The sequence below is a fragment of the Lissotriton helveticus genome, chromosome 3_1 (assembly GCF_964261635.1).
Source record: "Lissotriton helveticus chromosome 3_1, aLisHel1.1, whole genome shotgun sequence".
In the NCBI taxonomy this organism is placed as follows: Eukaryota; Metazoa; Chordata; class Amphibia; order Caudata; family Salamandridae; genus Lissotriton; species Lissotriton helveticus.
The window spans coordinates 288,492,690-288,508,740 of NC_136061.1; the positions used below are offsets into that span (position 1 = coordinate 288,492,690).

At 47.7% G+C, this 16,051-nt stretch overlaps 1 protein-coding gene across 3 annotated transcripts in view; it reads right to left on the bottom strand.

The window, feature by feature from the left end:
* Window positions 1-16,051, bottom strand: part of INTS2 (integrator complex subunit 2) — a 280,966-nt gene that overhangs the window by 217,353 nt on the left and 47,562 nt on the right. For all 3 annotated transcript variants that reach the window (XM_078679818.1, XM_078679819.1, XM_078679820.1), the window contains exons 7-8: window positions 10,230-10,403; window positions 2,243-2,469 (exon numbers count right to left, since the gene is read on the bottom strand). In XM_078679818.1, the coding sequence (XP_078535944.1) occupies window positions 2,243-2,469; window positions 10,230-10,403 (401 nt within the window). The remainder of the gene's footprint in view (window positions 1-2,242; window positions 2,470-10,229; window positions 10,404-16,051) is intronic.

Consider the following 16,051-nt stretch of genomic DNA (forward strand, 5'->3'; position numbering starts at 1 on the left):
GGATATACATCACAGCTAACCCAGCCGACTTCCATACACATAACCTAAAACCTCCTCTTGATCGCCTTAAACGAGACATAGGGCATTGGGAATCGCTGCCACCGACGCTGCTGGGAAAAGCGGCTCTTTTCAAAATGATGGCCCTACCCCGTTTTCTCTATGTTTTAGAAAACACGCCCTACCCTGTTCCACCCGCGTACTTCAAGACCATCGCAGCGCAGGTCTCGGTGCTGCTGTGGGGTTCTAAGCCCGCACGTATAGCACAGCCCAAACTCACGCGAAGCTGGTACGACGGAGGCATAGCGCTCCCAGACGTCAACCTTTACTACTGGGCATCACAGTTGAAGGTCATTAACCAATGGCTTCATCTCCCTCAGTCTGAACCTGCTCTGAAAGCGGACAGGGCACAGTTGGGGTTCGCTAATATGCTGGCCCCCCTTTACGATAAATCCCTGGTCGCCACTAAGTTCGGCCCACTACAGCACACACTCACCGTATGGCACACGGCACTGACCAGGTTGAAGTGGCAGGGAGTACTTACACAGTTAACCCCGCTGTGGGACATAAAGCAGCTGGGGAAACTTAGACACTCCAAAGGCTTCGACCGCTGGGATGCTATAGGCATCTCGACCATTGGCGACCTATGGCAGAAGGGACAAGTGCTGCCCTTTGAGCCACTGCAACAGCAATACGATCTGGCGCCAACATAACGGTACCTGTATATGCAAATACGTCACGCATTGACAACAGCGTTGACGCCCGAACAGATCATCCCCGAGGCATCCCCGCTTGAGGACAGGTTACTTACGGATTATATGCCGTCAAAGGCGTCATCTCTGACGTATCGAAAACTCGTAAACAATCTACCTGACCCCCTGGAGGCCTTGAGGGAGAAATGGGCACACAACTGTGGGGACATTGATGACTCAGAATGGCAGGAGGCGACTGCGTCCCCGAAAGAAGTGGGCATTCCCTCACGTCTCCGCTTAGTTCAATTACGCATACTACACAGGTCATACTACACTAGGGACACATTGCATAAGATGAAACGGATTACACACCCATACTGTCTGCGGGGATGCGGAGAGGTGGGGAGCTTCTACCACACAATATGGGATTGCCCTCGAATTGCACACTACTGGGTTCAGGTGATGCGCACCATGTCGCAATCAGAGGAACTTTCCATACTGCCTGACCCCCGGCGCTGCCTTTTAAATATATGGGACCCCAATGACCTCACACGCTATGGGCAAAGCTGGATGACACTTGGCATGATGGTGGCAAAAAGAAATATAGTGCAGAAATGGGGTGGGGCAATGTCACCAACAATAACAGCTTGGAAGCGAGATATGGACGAGGCGATGGTTTCGGAGCGGGCAGTGTTCTGCAATAGAGGTTGTCCCAAGAAATGGAATAGGATTTGGGGGGCATGGAACAAGTATAGGGGAAACATTTGTGACCCGCCTTCTGATAATGATAGTTCTAGCTCTGATACGGAATAGTGCTTTGAGGCCACGGTATGTGCTGACAACCCATGTTATGATTGATGGACAGAAATGCACCTGTATCTGTGTTGTAATCCTACTGATTTCTGTTGACGAACTACTGTGCCAACATTATTTTGTATATTTACATGACAAAGTATCGCATTGTTTTACAAATGCAAATAAAAATATTTTCAACAAAAAAAAAAAATGTCATTGCTTTTAGGCTCACTAGATGACAGAGCCATAAAATGGCCCAGCAGATTGCATGCAACTAGAACAGTATTAGAGAGAGAAAGGGTGTGGGGAGACAGTGCAGTTGTGGTGAGTACGGATTCTTAAAAAGCATGTTTTTTTCTGAGTTACACAACGTGGCTGCCAATACAAAACATTTACAACTGTAACGTATGAGCAACTACTTGACAGGCGCTCTCAGGTACACAACGGATTATGACATTTATAGCAGGCTCGAGTGCTGTTGTGCAACAGGGATTATTAGTGCATAGTGCTAACAGCAGACTGAGGTCCATCCTCATTTGAAAGCATGCTTTGTCCCAATCAGTTAGCACAGCATCCAAATAAATACAGCTACTCATCTGTGCCCTTTAATGATGCACCGCACACCACTAGATGTTATCAATAGAAGGCTAAACATCAACGGTGCTATTTCTTTTACTAAAATCTATGTTTTGGGATATGGAATCTATCTGAATCCACACACTATTTCACAAATAAAGGTATTAACAAGAAAGTAATACTTGAGACCAGCGATCCCCATCAAGGCACAGTAGAGACGCAGCAGGGCGCTGGCTTTCACGACATGTTCTTCTTTTAAGCCAGAATACACGGACACATTGGGTTCCAGGTCTCCTTCTGCCTCCTCCACAATGTGGGTACTCCTCACTGTGGGGAGGATGCCTATAAGCTCCAAAAGAAGCTGCCGCCGCATCTGCCACAGGACGGAACTGCTGTTTTCACGTTTTCTCTAAGAAAACAAAACCAAGGAAAAATGTAAAAATGTATATGCAAGTTAAATAATCAGCACACTAAGTTCATCTACCTTATAAGATACCAACATTTCACAGCAGCAGCTAAAAGGACACTCGCCCATCAATTTTAAGAAAAAAACCATTTAATTTACATTACTGAGCAGGTGTGCAATAAGGCCATCTAAGTTATGTCTGCCTCATCAATAAACTACTAAGAACCTTTGTTGGCCATGACATGGTACATGCCAGGTCTCCAGACCGACGCTAAATCATAAGGCAACACTGCACCCACAATTTTCTGAACATCCCTTAAATCACACGCTCCATTTATACAAGCAAACATTCAAAGATCATTTCTTTCTCTTAATAGTCTACAAATATTCAAATTATGTATAAGATCCCTTACGACCCTCAGTTGGTACAAATGGCCTAATATAATGGTTACATCACTTTAGATATCATATGTACTAGGACCACAGCAAATACATATACAGTTACCCGTCTCAAACTGGTGCCATATATTAGATTGCCCCCTCTAAGCGGTCAATGGGGTTGAAAGAGCTTCGGTGAATATAAAGCTCAAACTTTGCTGTTGATCCTTTATTTACTTTACTCCAAATAAATTAAAATCTACAGTGTTATAGAACTTGTGATAGGGGGTCTTTCTGCACCATCTTCCATTCTCCTGCTATTTGTTCTTCAGGGCCTAGAGTTTTTCATACATGCTCTCACTATAAAGTGATAAACAGTTTACAGAAAAGCTGCAAGGTACCCACTGAGAGTTCTATTTATTAGCACACTCTTTACTACACATAATAGATATGAGTATCATACTTACCTCATCCAGTTGGGATCAGTTACAATTATTGTTGTCCAACTTTTAGGATTTTCTCAGTGTGAAAGGGATCAGGGGCTGTCTGCAGTGCCCAGCACCAACTTATTAATAGTGTATTCCCAGTGATGCCTGGAAGAGTTGGCACTTTCAGTTTTCTTTGGTGGTGGATAGGCCCTCTTCAGCTCGTTTTGAATAAGGAAAAAGATGTCGGGCTGCTTATGAGTGCATCTCTTAGGCACGCTCATTTGTAAAGAGCCTGTTTATGCCATCTGTCTGCTCGTTGTGAATTTCTGGGAAATGCTGAGCTGCCACTGTCCTCTGGTGCCAACATGTGCAAAGCCAAAGCTGTTGAGCTTCCCTGGATAGCACTACTGATCTCATTCCCCTTAGTGCACTGTTCTAAAACTGACTTTATGGTCTATCCGAAACAGACTTCCCTCAAGATTATGGAAAACAGCTAAGAGTGCCAAAATGATTGCTCTTCTCTGCAGCACATTGATCTAGCAGAATTACTACGCGGGAGACCAGCAGCCGTGACTGGAGAAATCTTTCAGCTGGGCCTCGAGCAAACCATACACGGAGGCAGCTTTCATCAGTACCTCTTGCTGAACAGGAGGCTTCAATGAGGCACTTGTATTAATCTGTCCATCTTTTCCACCATGACATAGAGTGCTGCGTGGAACAGGATTGTGATTCTGTTATCTAATTCAAGACACATTCCACGCTGCATCATCCAAGGCAAGTAATACAATAGTTCACAAGCAGGTGGAATGGTGGGTGTTCGGTTGTCCGTGATCTTGCCCTGCTCGATTGTGTGAAATATATTCTTAAAAAAATATATTTTTGACTTGTGGTAATGGCTCTACAGCTGTCGAAATGTGAATTTGCCATATGATGGCTGAAAGGGTCAGCCTCCATGCTGAAAGAGTGGAATCAGGATACTGTATTCTGCAACTAGATGATGGACTCATAGCCTGGGGTACTACACTCTGTGGCCAGGCCAAGAGACTTCCAGAATCGACTCAGGCGCATCTTCTCTCATCTTAGAGTAACGATAACCTGGTGGATGCACACAGCAGCCTGACCACAAATGAGGCATAGGCGATTGATTTTATAGACTCAGCAACTGCCTGGTTGCATGGACTGCTTCTGATTTCTGAACACAAGCAGGTGGGACTGACCTGGGAGACTGGTAAGTTTGCTATGTTGTTTACACTATTGTTCATGTCATAGCCTGTGTAACTTAAAGCCTGTGGTGATATTTTGAATGTTTGCAACATGGAACGAATTGGTAATGCTCTGTTAAAGTTCAATAAGGTTTTCAATTAAAATAGTTAACGCTAAGGGTTAGTGAATTAGAAATGGATAATGGCAACTTAATTAAATATATATATAGATATATATATTATAGTGGAGTGGTGTGGCTCACTGGTTAGAGGCGGCAGACCCGGAAGCAGAGGACGGCCGGGACCAGGGTTCAATTCCCGACACGGCAGGGTCGTGGACCAGGGTCAGCGGACTCTATAATTCTCAACTTCGGTGCCTACTCTAACCAGGGATCACACTCGGCAACTCTGGGCATTAGCTTGCCTCATCTCCACAACGGCCCCCCACATACGCCGGGGATGCCTGGTTTCACCTTGGAGATACCCAGTAGGGACCATCTCACAGGGAAAGCCAGGACGGGTTCCCCAGCGGTCTATAGCGCAGAGATACTCCTTCGGGAGTCGATTCTAGCGCGTTAGAAACCCACAAATAAATAAAATATATAGATATATATATATATTTATATTTATTTATTTAAAGGGGGGTGGACTATTTCTCCCCCAAGACGATGTAATGCTCCACGATGTAGAGGAAGCAATGGAGTGGCACACAATAGAGTGGCAAACAACCTTCATGAAGCGGTCTCATTCATTGGTCAGCATGAGTAATGAAGATGACACAAAGTGACTTGAGATCCACAAGAAAGGCTACCTGTCTCACTAATAGCATCTTTTGCACAATTGATTCCCTATCTTCCTCTGAAACACCAGGGATCTCTTTGGAGACATCTTCATAAGCTGAGAGTTAAATAATTCTCTCACAAATGCACTTGATGTTGATAAAAAGGTAAGGTTTTCTTACAGTTAAGTAAATAAAAGATTTAATCGGAAGCACTTCAGCACCGGCTGTGACACAGCATTCAGGGACAGACCAAGGACAAGCCTGACCTAAAAACTTCCTCATCTGGAAAAACAGAAACTCATCCCTGCCATCTATTAAATGGTAGTACTCAGGAAAACTAATCTGCCAAAAGACCTAATGGAATTTCTAAAGGTAGCCAGTCTCTCCCTCTTCAGTATATTATTCTCCAGGAACGCAGGCAATACACTTTTACGGTCTGTGAGGGAATCCTCACCCCCATCCTCAATGAATGAATGAATGAATTAACAGGTTTTGTAGTGCATGCGACTACTTCAAAAAGTGCCCTGGTGCTATGAACTGCATGTATAGCCCAAAGAGAGAGAGATAAAGTGGAACGCTAGAAGACCAGCTTAATCAGAAGAAAAAAAGCCAGGCTTCCAGTTTGCTCCAGGAAACAGATTCCGAAGCCAAAGTCTGTTGTTCATGGGGGAGCTGGTTCCATTGCAGCCAGGAAGGAGAAGAAACACCCTCCCTTCAAACAAAGCCTCCTTGACCGAGCACAATGTTCTAGCAGGACAATAGGGGGAAAATCTTGCAGCAAGTTAGCAATATTTAAAGGAGATCTTCAGGCAAGGCAAGCTTCCGCATTCTTAAAATCCTGGAATCAACCAAGCAAGGATACAAACAGTCCTTGGTTAAGTGAATTGGCATAGTCCAGCTTTGACATAATAAAGGCATGGATCACAGTCTTCCTGCAGTGACAAGGTAGTATAAACACTAATATCTTGACAGTCCGAAGCAGCCTAAAACAGTCACCAACCACTGCTGAGACCTGTGGTTGAAAAGAGAGTTGAATATCTAATTTGACACCCAAATTCTTCGCAAATAAGGATGGAGGTGGGGGAGCTGGCAGGAATGAAGGCCAACAGGCCTCCCACCAGTTTGCTAGCTGACAGGCAAATAAAAAGATTTGTAGTTCATCTGAATTGCATTTAAGTCAAATACAGCATGCATGCTAGCTTTACAAGACTTCTCCACTGATGTGGAGAAACTCTCGAAAGAACCATGCTAAACCAGGGGAATTCAATCATACACTGCAGCCAAGCAATACCTCATCTCCTCTACCTTGTCTACTAATCCCACCTATCATCGGCATGAAATCACAACCCCACGCCCCCACTACTGATCACACCTAACTCCTACTAATTCTGCTTGCGCCATAAAACAGGGTAATTAGGTGCTGCATGTCTCCCTATTGGACCAGAAAACGGGAATGGGCTTTGGCTCATAACCAGTCAGGCTAAACCAAATCAACTTTAAATAACAATATGTGTGCCAGGACTGATAGTTTCTTAGAAGTAACTTGATAATGACCCCTATGAACAAAACATAAACGTCTGCTTCAACATTTGCATCATTTAATGATAAAGTTCAATAATTTCTTTTTCAATTTTTTGAAATCAAATATATATGCTGTGTGATAGACAACATGAACAAATAATTATATGTCTCCCTATTGGAGCATTCCACTGAGCACTTGGGAGGACCGAGGCACCGCTGTGAACCCAACCCATATCTCTCTTGCAGCATTTTCCAATTTGGTATAGTGGAGAAAGTGACCTGGTCCCACCCCAAACGGATCCAGTGCTTCCTGAAAGGTGAAAAAAACTTCTTCTGGGTAGAAGTCACCAGCTACTGTGCATCCTCTCAGCATCCATTGTTCCATAGACATATCTTTGTCAATAACACAGAAGGGTGCCAAATTCCACAGGTTGAGCTCACTGTCAAAGGGGGCTCTACGCAACACCCTCATGACCACAGTCTCCCACACCACCACGGTTTGTCGTACCAAGTAGGGAACTGGATGTTTGGAGCAACCCCCTCTCATCAATAAACGCACCGGGGTATCCCCACCCAGCATTCTCGCATGCAGTGACTTTTCCAAGTTGTCGGAGTCAGTCAACCACCTCGCTGCGTGCTGCAGAGTGACTGCCTAATAATAAACATGTGAGTCTGGAAGGGCCTGTCCCCCATCTTCCACATCGCGTTTAGGAACTGATAACAGAACTGTGCTGCGCCTCCCTGCCCACACCAGCTTAATGAGCAGGCTATCCAATTTACGAAAGAATTGCGCTCTAAGTGGAGACAACGAGTTTTGGACTAAATGAAGACACCAAGGAAGGTAGACCACCTTTGCCACTGCTGCCCTGCCCATCACCGATTAAGGGAGTCAATAGAGGCTTCCAGCATCTCCAGGAGATTGTCTACATTCAGGCGATTAAATGCAACCTTAGTGTGAACGATCGTAACACAGAGGTACCGAAACCCCTCAGTCTCCCATTGGAGTCCCCGATCCGGCAGCCGGACTGAAAGCATCCCGATCAAGCTCCCGAGCAGAAACCACAGCAACTTATAGACATTGACTCAGAGTTTGGACACCAGTTCAAAAGCAGAGAGCAAGCACATCATGACCACCACTGATCATTCAAGGTGCCCCCAAACGCCACCAACTCCTACTAATTTAGTCAGCCATAAAGACATTGGTGTAAATTCATGGAATGGTATCCTTGACAGCACATTACTAATCCCAATAACCAACAATAATCACTGAATTAACCACTAACCTTGGTTTCCTGAGCAGCGCACTGCCAGGCATTAAGCGTTTTAATGCCTTGTCAGGGGTAGTAAGCATTATATAGGTGTAATTACAATTACTATGTAATCATGTGAGGGGGATTTCCATGACCAAAATTTCCATATAAGGCTAGATGGGAGAGTTCTGACATCTCGGATGGACTGTCAGAAGTTCCAGGCATTTGTTGAACAAGCTTAGTGCAGACTTTAAGGGAAAGGGCAAGAGTTTGAACGTATAGTTTACAGATTTCACTGACAATCAGAGAAAAGGCCTGATTTTGCCAAACTGAAATTGATGTTCTGAATGTTCAAAGGAATCATGAAATCACTTGTGTCCATGAAAGAGGTGGTACACAGTACAATCAGCATTTTAAATATTTTGACAATGTACTGGATTATGATCCCGAGATCCAAAATGAGTTGTTTCTAGGCCATTTCCTTCTAATCTACAAGGAAGTGCCTTGAATACTCGCCTTTCCCACAATCTTTAATAAGAACTTCTTCTATCATCTCTTGTCAGAAACGCCAACTATTCCTACCTCAATAGAGTAAGATGCTGATCAAAAAAAGTCCCAACTTGGTGGCATGTTTGGTGGAATCTGTGTAATACTTACACAGTCGTCCCATGCAATGGTTTCCTGTACCCAATCATCCAATGTAATAATTTCCCATTCTGAATGAAAACAATGCTGCCCCCAAACCACAGCACCAGAAGTGCACATCTTTTTTCCCATGAATCCAACACAACAATTTCTCCATCCTAAGGGGTGGCAATGCCTTGATGAAGCATATACGTTTTCACCACCATTGCAACCACAGCTACACCAGCCAGTGGACACCAACTAAGGAAAGAAGGTGCATTTGGGTTCATGTATTTTCCTTTCAATCTTAGTAGATGCTACCATAGTGACTACTAGTTCTAAACATACATTACTAACCAAGTACAATAAACCCATTAAGTAAAGCTAAGGGTTCTAGTGTCTTAAAGATACACTGTTGCAGTGGAACAGTAAATTCTTTAGCTGTTATGTTCTAATATTCCAAAAAAGACAAAGGATGATCAGGGAACATGGGTGAGCAATAATCTTTTATAGGACAAAGGAACACCCTGAGAAACTCCTTGCAATTATTACCCGTAAATATTACCCCTGTGTTCTCCTATGGGATCCATAGGGCCATCCCCATAGAAATGTAGGTGAGAGGAAAATCATTGTTTCTTCTGATGGCAAGCTCTTGAAAATCATCTTTAAATTCCCTATGCCCCTCCTATTAAGGTGGCTGAACACCTGTCCTGTGCAAAGAAATGGCTCCCTAACTCCAAGTCTCTTACCACCGACCAACTGGATTTAAAAATACTAGCACCAAAGAGCTTCTTCATCATTTGGCGTTGATAGCTTGCTTGGGTCTGAGACTTTCCATAACATGTAAGTGGATGGCAGCTGATATATGGGAGCCTGCATGCCAAATATGTCCATGAGTATGAATGGACGGCTTCTCAGAAGCCTTGAAGGCCTCCCCCAAGACAAGAAAGGCTAAGACCAGATCCATCCTAAGTGGAGTTTTAGAAGGGAAGTTCCACCTGTGCATCATTTCAATTTTTGGAGGAAAGCGCTGTGAAAATCAAGGGGATCGACAGAAAAAGGTCTTATAGACTCTCCTTGATGGTTCTGGTACTCATTTGCAAGCTGTGCCTGTATGCAGTCACATCATTGTCCAACAGCTGACACTACAGGCACCCAGGGTTCCCATGCTCTGTAATCTAATAATTATGGTTAGCAAAACGAGCGACTAAAGTAGTGAAGGCTTATCTTCCGCAAAAATATTCTTTTGGATCAAGTCTTGAATTCTTCACAGAACAATAAATAAATAAATAGTAATTGTGACCCTCGCTAGTACTTAATTTTAAAATCAAGCAACTATATTATCATTAGTGTTCTTTGTCAAGCAAGGTAAAAAGCAGCTTAAAACATGATAGAACAGGATCAAATTTAAACTGCTTTGATCAGTGCAGTGGCTTAAGTGCAATGTAAATATATTAGTAGACAATTTCAAATTATATACAAAGATTTCATAACGTAAATGGGTAAGGCATGGTTAAAATGATTATTACATGATTCAAACATGTAACACATGAAGCAAAGAGCAATCAAATGGCAGTACCTGCTGTCCATTTCGTATGAACGTTCCAAACCAAGTGCGAACTTTGGCATTTGTCCCCAGTAACAAACCGCTGACAAAACAGACCATATCGCTAACCCCGTCATCTGAAGATTCATTTTTTGTGTGATCCAGGGTCAAAGCTACTCCGAGGCCTGGAAGATGGCACTCCTCCACCTGGGTACATAAATTATGCAAAAAAACACAGGTTAATCCTAAAAATATAAAATAAATACATTTGCAAATTGTGTTGTTTCATATACAAGCCAAATTATAACAAGGAGCAAAGCCTCTGGAAAGATCTCAAGGTATACTATTTAGATGTTGTGAGATGTTGGCCGGCTATATGCTGTCCACTGATTAAAGTGGGCCCCTTGCACCAGTCTAAATGACCATTATGATGTATGAGGTCAAGGATAACCTTTAGAAAGGTATCCTAGTGGTAGCTGTTGAGAGCAGCCTTCAGGCTTAAACTTGAAGGAATGTAAAGCAGCTTGTTTTACCAGAATATCACCTACTGAATTAATTAAGGAGAACCACACAGTAGTTGTATAAAAATATGTATTTTGCGACCGAGCAACATGGCCATAGCCTAGAGAGGCTCCATACTCCCTAAAGAGAGCCCAGTCGATCCGCATAATTATCCAAAGCCCTTTTTGCCCCAAACGAACGATAGAACAGAGGAAGGTGCCGGGTACCTAGCGGTCGTGCTCTGGCCGCGGTACGATTCTCTAGGTGGTAGCGGCGGTGCGGAACATCCTGAGGCCGGGTCCGGAGGCGGAGGCCTCGATTTTGGCGACTGCCCGGCGGCGGTGCACTGCGGCCCGGATCGGGAGGGTGCGGGAGGAGTGATTGGCAGGGTGGTCCCTCCCTCCGAGGCTTAACGTGACGAAACGCTTGCCCGCGCTGCCTAGAAGCTGAGAGGTGAGTGCTGGGGCACTCTCAGAACACTGACCTGTGGGCGCTGCATACTCCCAGTGGGACGGAGGTACTGGTGCTCGTGGCTCAGGCCGCCATCTTCTTGCTTCACGCGGCGCAGTCACGAGTGCCTGGAGCGTCTAGTGGTGCTCACGATCTGGTGCAGGCACTTGGAGGCTGCATTATTTTTAGCGGCCTCTGCCACTGCCAATGACATTATCCTATGCTGCATGAGCAGCCTTCAGATGTTCTAGAGCATGGGTACTCATAGTACGGCCTGCGGCGGCCTGGCAAGCCTTCCTCGGCGGCCCGCGGACCTTGCAAACATCGTACCAATGTATTATTATTATTTTTTTTTTTTAAAGAGTGTCTGCTGCTGCGCGACTCTGAGTCTCTGCTGCTCTGTGGGGGTCGGGCGATTCTCGCATAGCCAGAGTGGAGCTGCAGGGGCCTAAGATGAGGTGAAATACAACAATGCCTCATTAGCATGCAAATGGCCTTTAACGACCTGTGAAGTGCTTGGGTGCGTGTGTGGGTGCGTGTGTGCGTGCGTGTGTGTGCGTGTGTGTGCGTGCACCTGGAAGCTGTCTCAGCCCCGGCTGACACGCAGGAAGGGTGAGATGACAGAGGGAGGTAGAGAGAGGGATGGAGGGAGGGAGGGAGGGGGAGAGCGAGGGAGAGAGGGATTGAGGGAGGGGGAGAGGGAGGGGGAGAGGGAGTGAGGGAGGGGGAGAGGGAGGAAGAGAGGGAGTGAGGGAGGGGGAGAGGGAGGAAGAGAGGGAGGAAGAGAGGGAGGAAGAGAGGGAGGAAGAGAGGGAGACGGGAGTGAGAGAGGGAGAGAGAGGGGGGAGTGAGAGAGGGGGGAGTGAGAGAGGGGGAGGGAGAGAGAGAGGGAGAGAGGGAGAGAGGGAGAGAGGGAGAGAGGGAGAGAGGGAGAGAGGGAGAGAGGGAGAGAGGGAGAGAGGGAGAGAGGGAGAGAGGGAGAGAGGGAGAGAGGGAGAGAGGGAGAGAGGGAGAGAGGGAGAGAGGGAGAGAGGGAGAGAGGGAGAGAGGGAGAGAGGGAGAGAGGGAGAGAGGGAGAGAGGGAGAGAGGGAGAGAGGGAGAGAGGGGGAGAGGGAGAGAGGGGGAGAGCGGGAGAGCGGGAGAGCGAGAGAGGGAGAGAGGGAGAGAGGGAGAGAGGGAGAGAGAGGGAGAGAGAGGGAGAGAGAGGGAGAGAGAGGGAGAGAGAGGGAGAGAGAGGGAGAGAGAGGGAGGGAGAGGGAGGGAGGGAGGGAGGGAGAGAGGGAGGGAGGGAGGGAGGGAGAGAGGGAGGGAGGGAGGGAGGGAGGGAGGGAGAGAGAGAGAGGGAGAGAGAGAGGGAGTGAGAGAGGGAGTGAGAGAAAGTGAGAGAGCGAGTGAGAGAGGAGTGAGAGAGAGAGGAGTGAGAGAGAGGGAGTGAGAGACAGACAGAGGGAGGGAGAGGGAAGGAGCGAGGGAGGGAGGGCGAGAGCGAGGGAGGGAGAGGGAACAAGGGAGGGAGAGAGGGAACAAGAGAGGGAGTGAGAGAGGGAGTGAGAGAAGGAGTGAGAAAGGGAGGGAGAAAGGGAGGGAGAGGGAGAGAGGGAATGAGTGAAAGTGAGGGAGAGAGAAGGAGTGAGATAGAGACAGACAGAGGGAGCGAGGGAGGGAGGGAGCGAGGGGGGTGGGAGCGAGGGAGAGAGAGAGGGGGAGAGAGAGGGAGCGAGGCAGGGAGCGAGACAGGGAGCGAGGCAGCGAGAGAGGGAGGGAGAGAGGGGGCGAGAGAGGGAGCAAAGGAGCGAGAGGGAGGGAGAGAGGCAGGGAGAGAGAGGGAGCGAGGGAGGGATAGAGGGAGGGAGAGAAAGCGAGAGAGGGAGCGAGGGAGGGAGAGAGATGTGTGTATGCCGGGTCTGGTGGCTCAGTGGATGAAGGCATCCGCTGCAGGGACCTGTGATCAACCTCTTGGTTATAGTTTTTATTTGTTGATCTAGCCCGCCCCTCCCCCACTGACCACGCCCCCACTGGTGCAGCCCTCGGACACAAACCACACTGTAAATTTGGCCCCCGAGAGAAATTTTGTGAGTACCCTTATTCTAGAGGATAGCCCTGACACGATCCATCCTGCGGAGGCGGTGGGTGTTGAGGGGCAGTGTAGCTGGCTGTTTCTTTCCTCATGCTGCATGATCCTGCCCATGTTCATGCCCCGGACCCAGTGCAAGTGTAATTTAATCACCGTTATACGGACACTGCAGGCGGCGGAGTGGTGAGGCATCTCCTGTGGTACAAGGCAGCTGGAGAAAGCGCCATTTTGCCTGACATCAACACAGTGGCACAGTTAGGGCAGCAGGTCCATTCCTTATAGCTGAAGAGAGAACTGGGGGGCAGAGGTGTTGCGGAACCAGCCAGGCCGCGTGAGCAGTAAGTGCTCTCAGGCAGGCGGCGGTGACTAGCGACTCTGGCCCGCACAGGACGAACGCCTGACCTGCAGCCATGAGCAACAGAAACGCAAAGGGTGCCAACCAGTCAAAGCTGGATAAATTTGCATACACTGAGACGCAGGCGGAGGCACAAGACCATCTCCCAATGGTGCAAGTGCAGGTGCGGCCCAGGAGGTGACCCTACAGGATATCATGACCACCCTGTATAAGGTGGATTCGCGCATTGGGACTCTTGCCGTAAATCTGGCCTTGATCCGTGCTGACTTCAACAAGATGTCCGCCAAGGTGTCGGAGGTTGAGACCACGACGGCGGCCTTATCGTCTGACACACCCACCCTGAAAAAGCAGGTGAAACAGCTGGCGGCAGATAATAAACTTCTGGCGGCAAAGCTGGAGGATCAGGAGGGGCGATCGAGGCGAAATAACATCCGCCTTATAGGCGTGCCAGAGAATGCAGGCGGCCCGGCCCTTGATCTCTTTGTGGAGGATTTGGTCACGACTCACCTTCAGCCGCGGGGATTGTCCAATTTCTTCTCTGTTGAGAGAGCACATTGGGTCCCTGGAGGAAGACCGAAGCCGGGGGCCCCGCCACGGCCTATACTAGCCAGTATTTTTAATTTCAGGGACAGGTATGCGATCCTGCAGGCCGCACGTAAAGCTCCTCCGATCCGTATAGACAATGCTACCATTACAGTCTTTGCGGACTACACCGCAGCAGTCATTAAACAACGCAGAGGATTTCTCAATGTCAAAAAGGCTCTCAGAGAATGGGAAATTAAGTTCTCTTTGCTGTTCCCCGCCACATTACGAGTTGACGCAGTCGGGAAGGCGTGGTTCTTTTCGACACCTGAAGAGGTGCAAGACTGGCTGGACGGCTGGCGCAAGGACAGGACGCACAGGAGATCGTGAGGCACGGCGAGGCGATCGCCAGACGGATATGGAGCAGGACTGAATACAAAGCTTTGACATAGCCCGTGCCGTTGAGTGGCAAACGGGCATAAAGTGCCACGATGTTGCCACTGCATTACTTCATAACGGGCACTAGCATTCACGGCACCCTTAAGATGTTGCCGGCAGAGACGACAATAGTACCTATACTTTACTTTGCTACTGAACAGGTACTTTCTGCTGTACAAGGGTGATGGGGCCTAGCATGATGGTACTACTATACCCTTGCGACTGCTGGTCTTTCCCGGTTCCTCAGACAATACACAAAGAAGGGGCAACGGGTTTATACGGTTTTTTGGGGAGCAGGCTCTGGGGGGGCGGAGGGTGTTCTCTCTTACCCCCGTCGTTTAGAACTGGGAATGGGTAATAAGCACTCTGCTTTGTTGGGGTGGTGGGCAGTTCTGAATCCGTCGAGCAGGGAGGCAGGGAGGGGGGTGTGTTGTTGACAGTTGTTTTATGGTTCGAGGGTTTTTTCACTAGGGCGAAAGCAACAGTATGTATAACTGATATAGCTTTTTGGGCATACTGCATTGATGGTTGTTCGAAGTACTGCACTACCTATGGCATGAGGCATAATGGCAGCACACTCAGAGGTTGGTTCGATTGACCCCCCGAAGTGCCCAATAGCTCCCTTTTCACTGATCACATGGAATGGGCATGGGCTGGCAGACAAGATCAAAAAGGGTCTGGTGCTGCAATATTTAAGGCGATGTGCGCCAGCGGTGGTCCTGTTACAGGAGACACATTTGGTGGGCTCGGCGTGTAAGGCCATGGATCGTTGGGGATTTAAAATGGTAGTGCACTCTTGAGTTCTCCTGAGGTTCAAGGGGTGCGGGCATACTGGTGCGTAAACACTTCCCATTGATCGTACACCAAACTCGGATGGATGACCAAGGTCGATTTGCGGCCATGATATGTAGTGGGAGGGGAGGCGTTTTAACATAGTCTCAGTATACATTCCCCGACCCTTCAGGCTGTGGCCTTCCCGGCGCATTTATATTGGGTCTTCCAGAGGGGGAGCTGCTCATAGGGGGCAATTTTTATTCAGTGGTGGATGGAGCCTTGGACCGATAACCTCCCAGAGTAGACGCACTGGGTAGGTCCCGCATGGGGGGATTCATAGACGCCCTGGGTCTTAAGGACGCATTGAGGTATAGACATCCCACTTTGCGACACCACACTTTCCTGTTAGGAGTGCATAATAGCCTCTCCCACATAGACTACTTCTTGATCTCCGCTGACAGCCTTCCCAATCTGACAGACATTGAGATTTGTCCCCGAGGCATTTCTGACCACTCAACCATCTCCCTGACTTATACAACACATATTAAGGTACGACGGCGCATTTATCCCATTTACCCTGGATATTTGCATGTCCCCAAGATAAGGAAAGACATCAAAGCAGTCACACGACATTACTTCCAAGAGAACGCGGCATCGGTGCAGTCCCCCAGTACTCTGTGGGAGGCGTACAAAACGGTGGTGCGGGGGCAGGCTATTGCATCCATAACGGGTCATAAGAG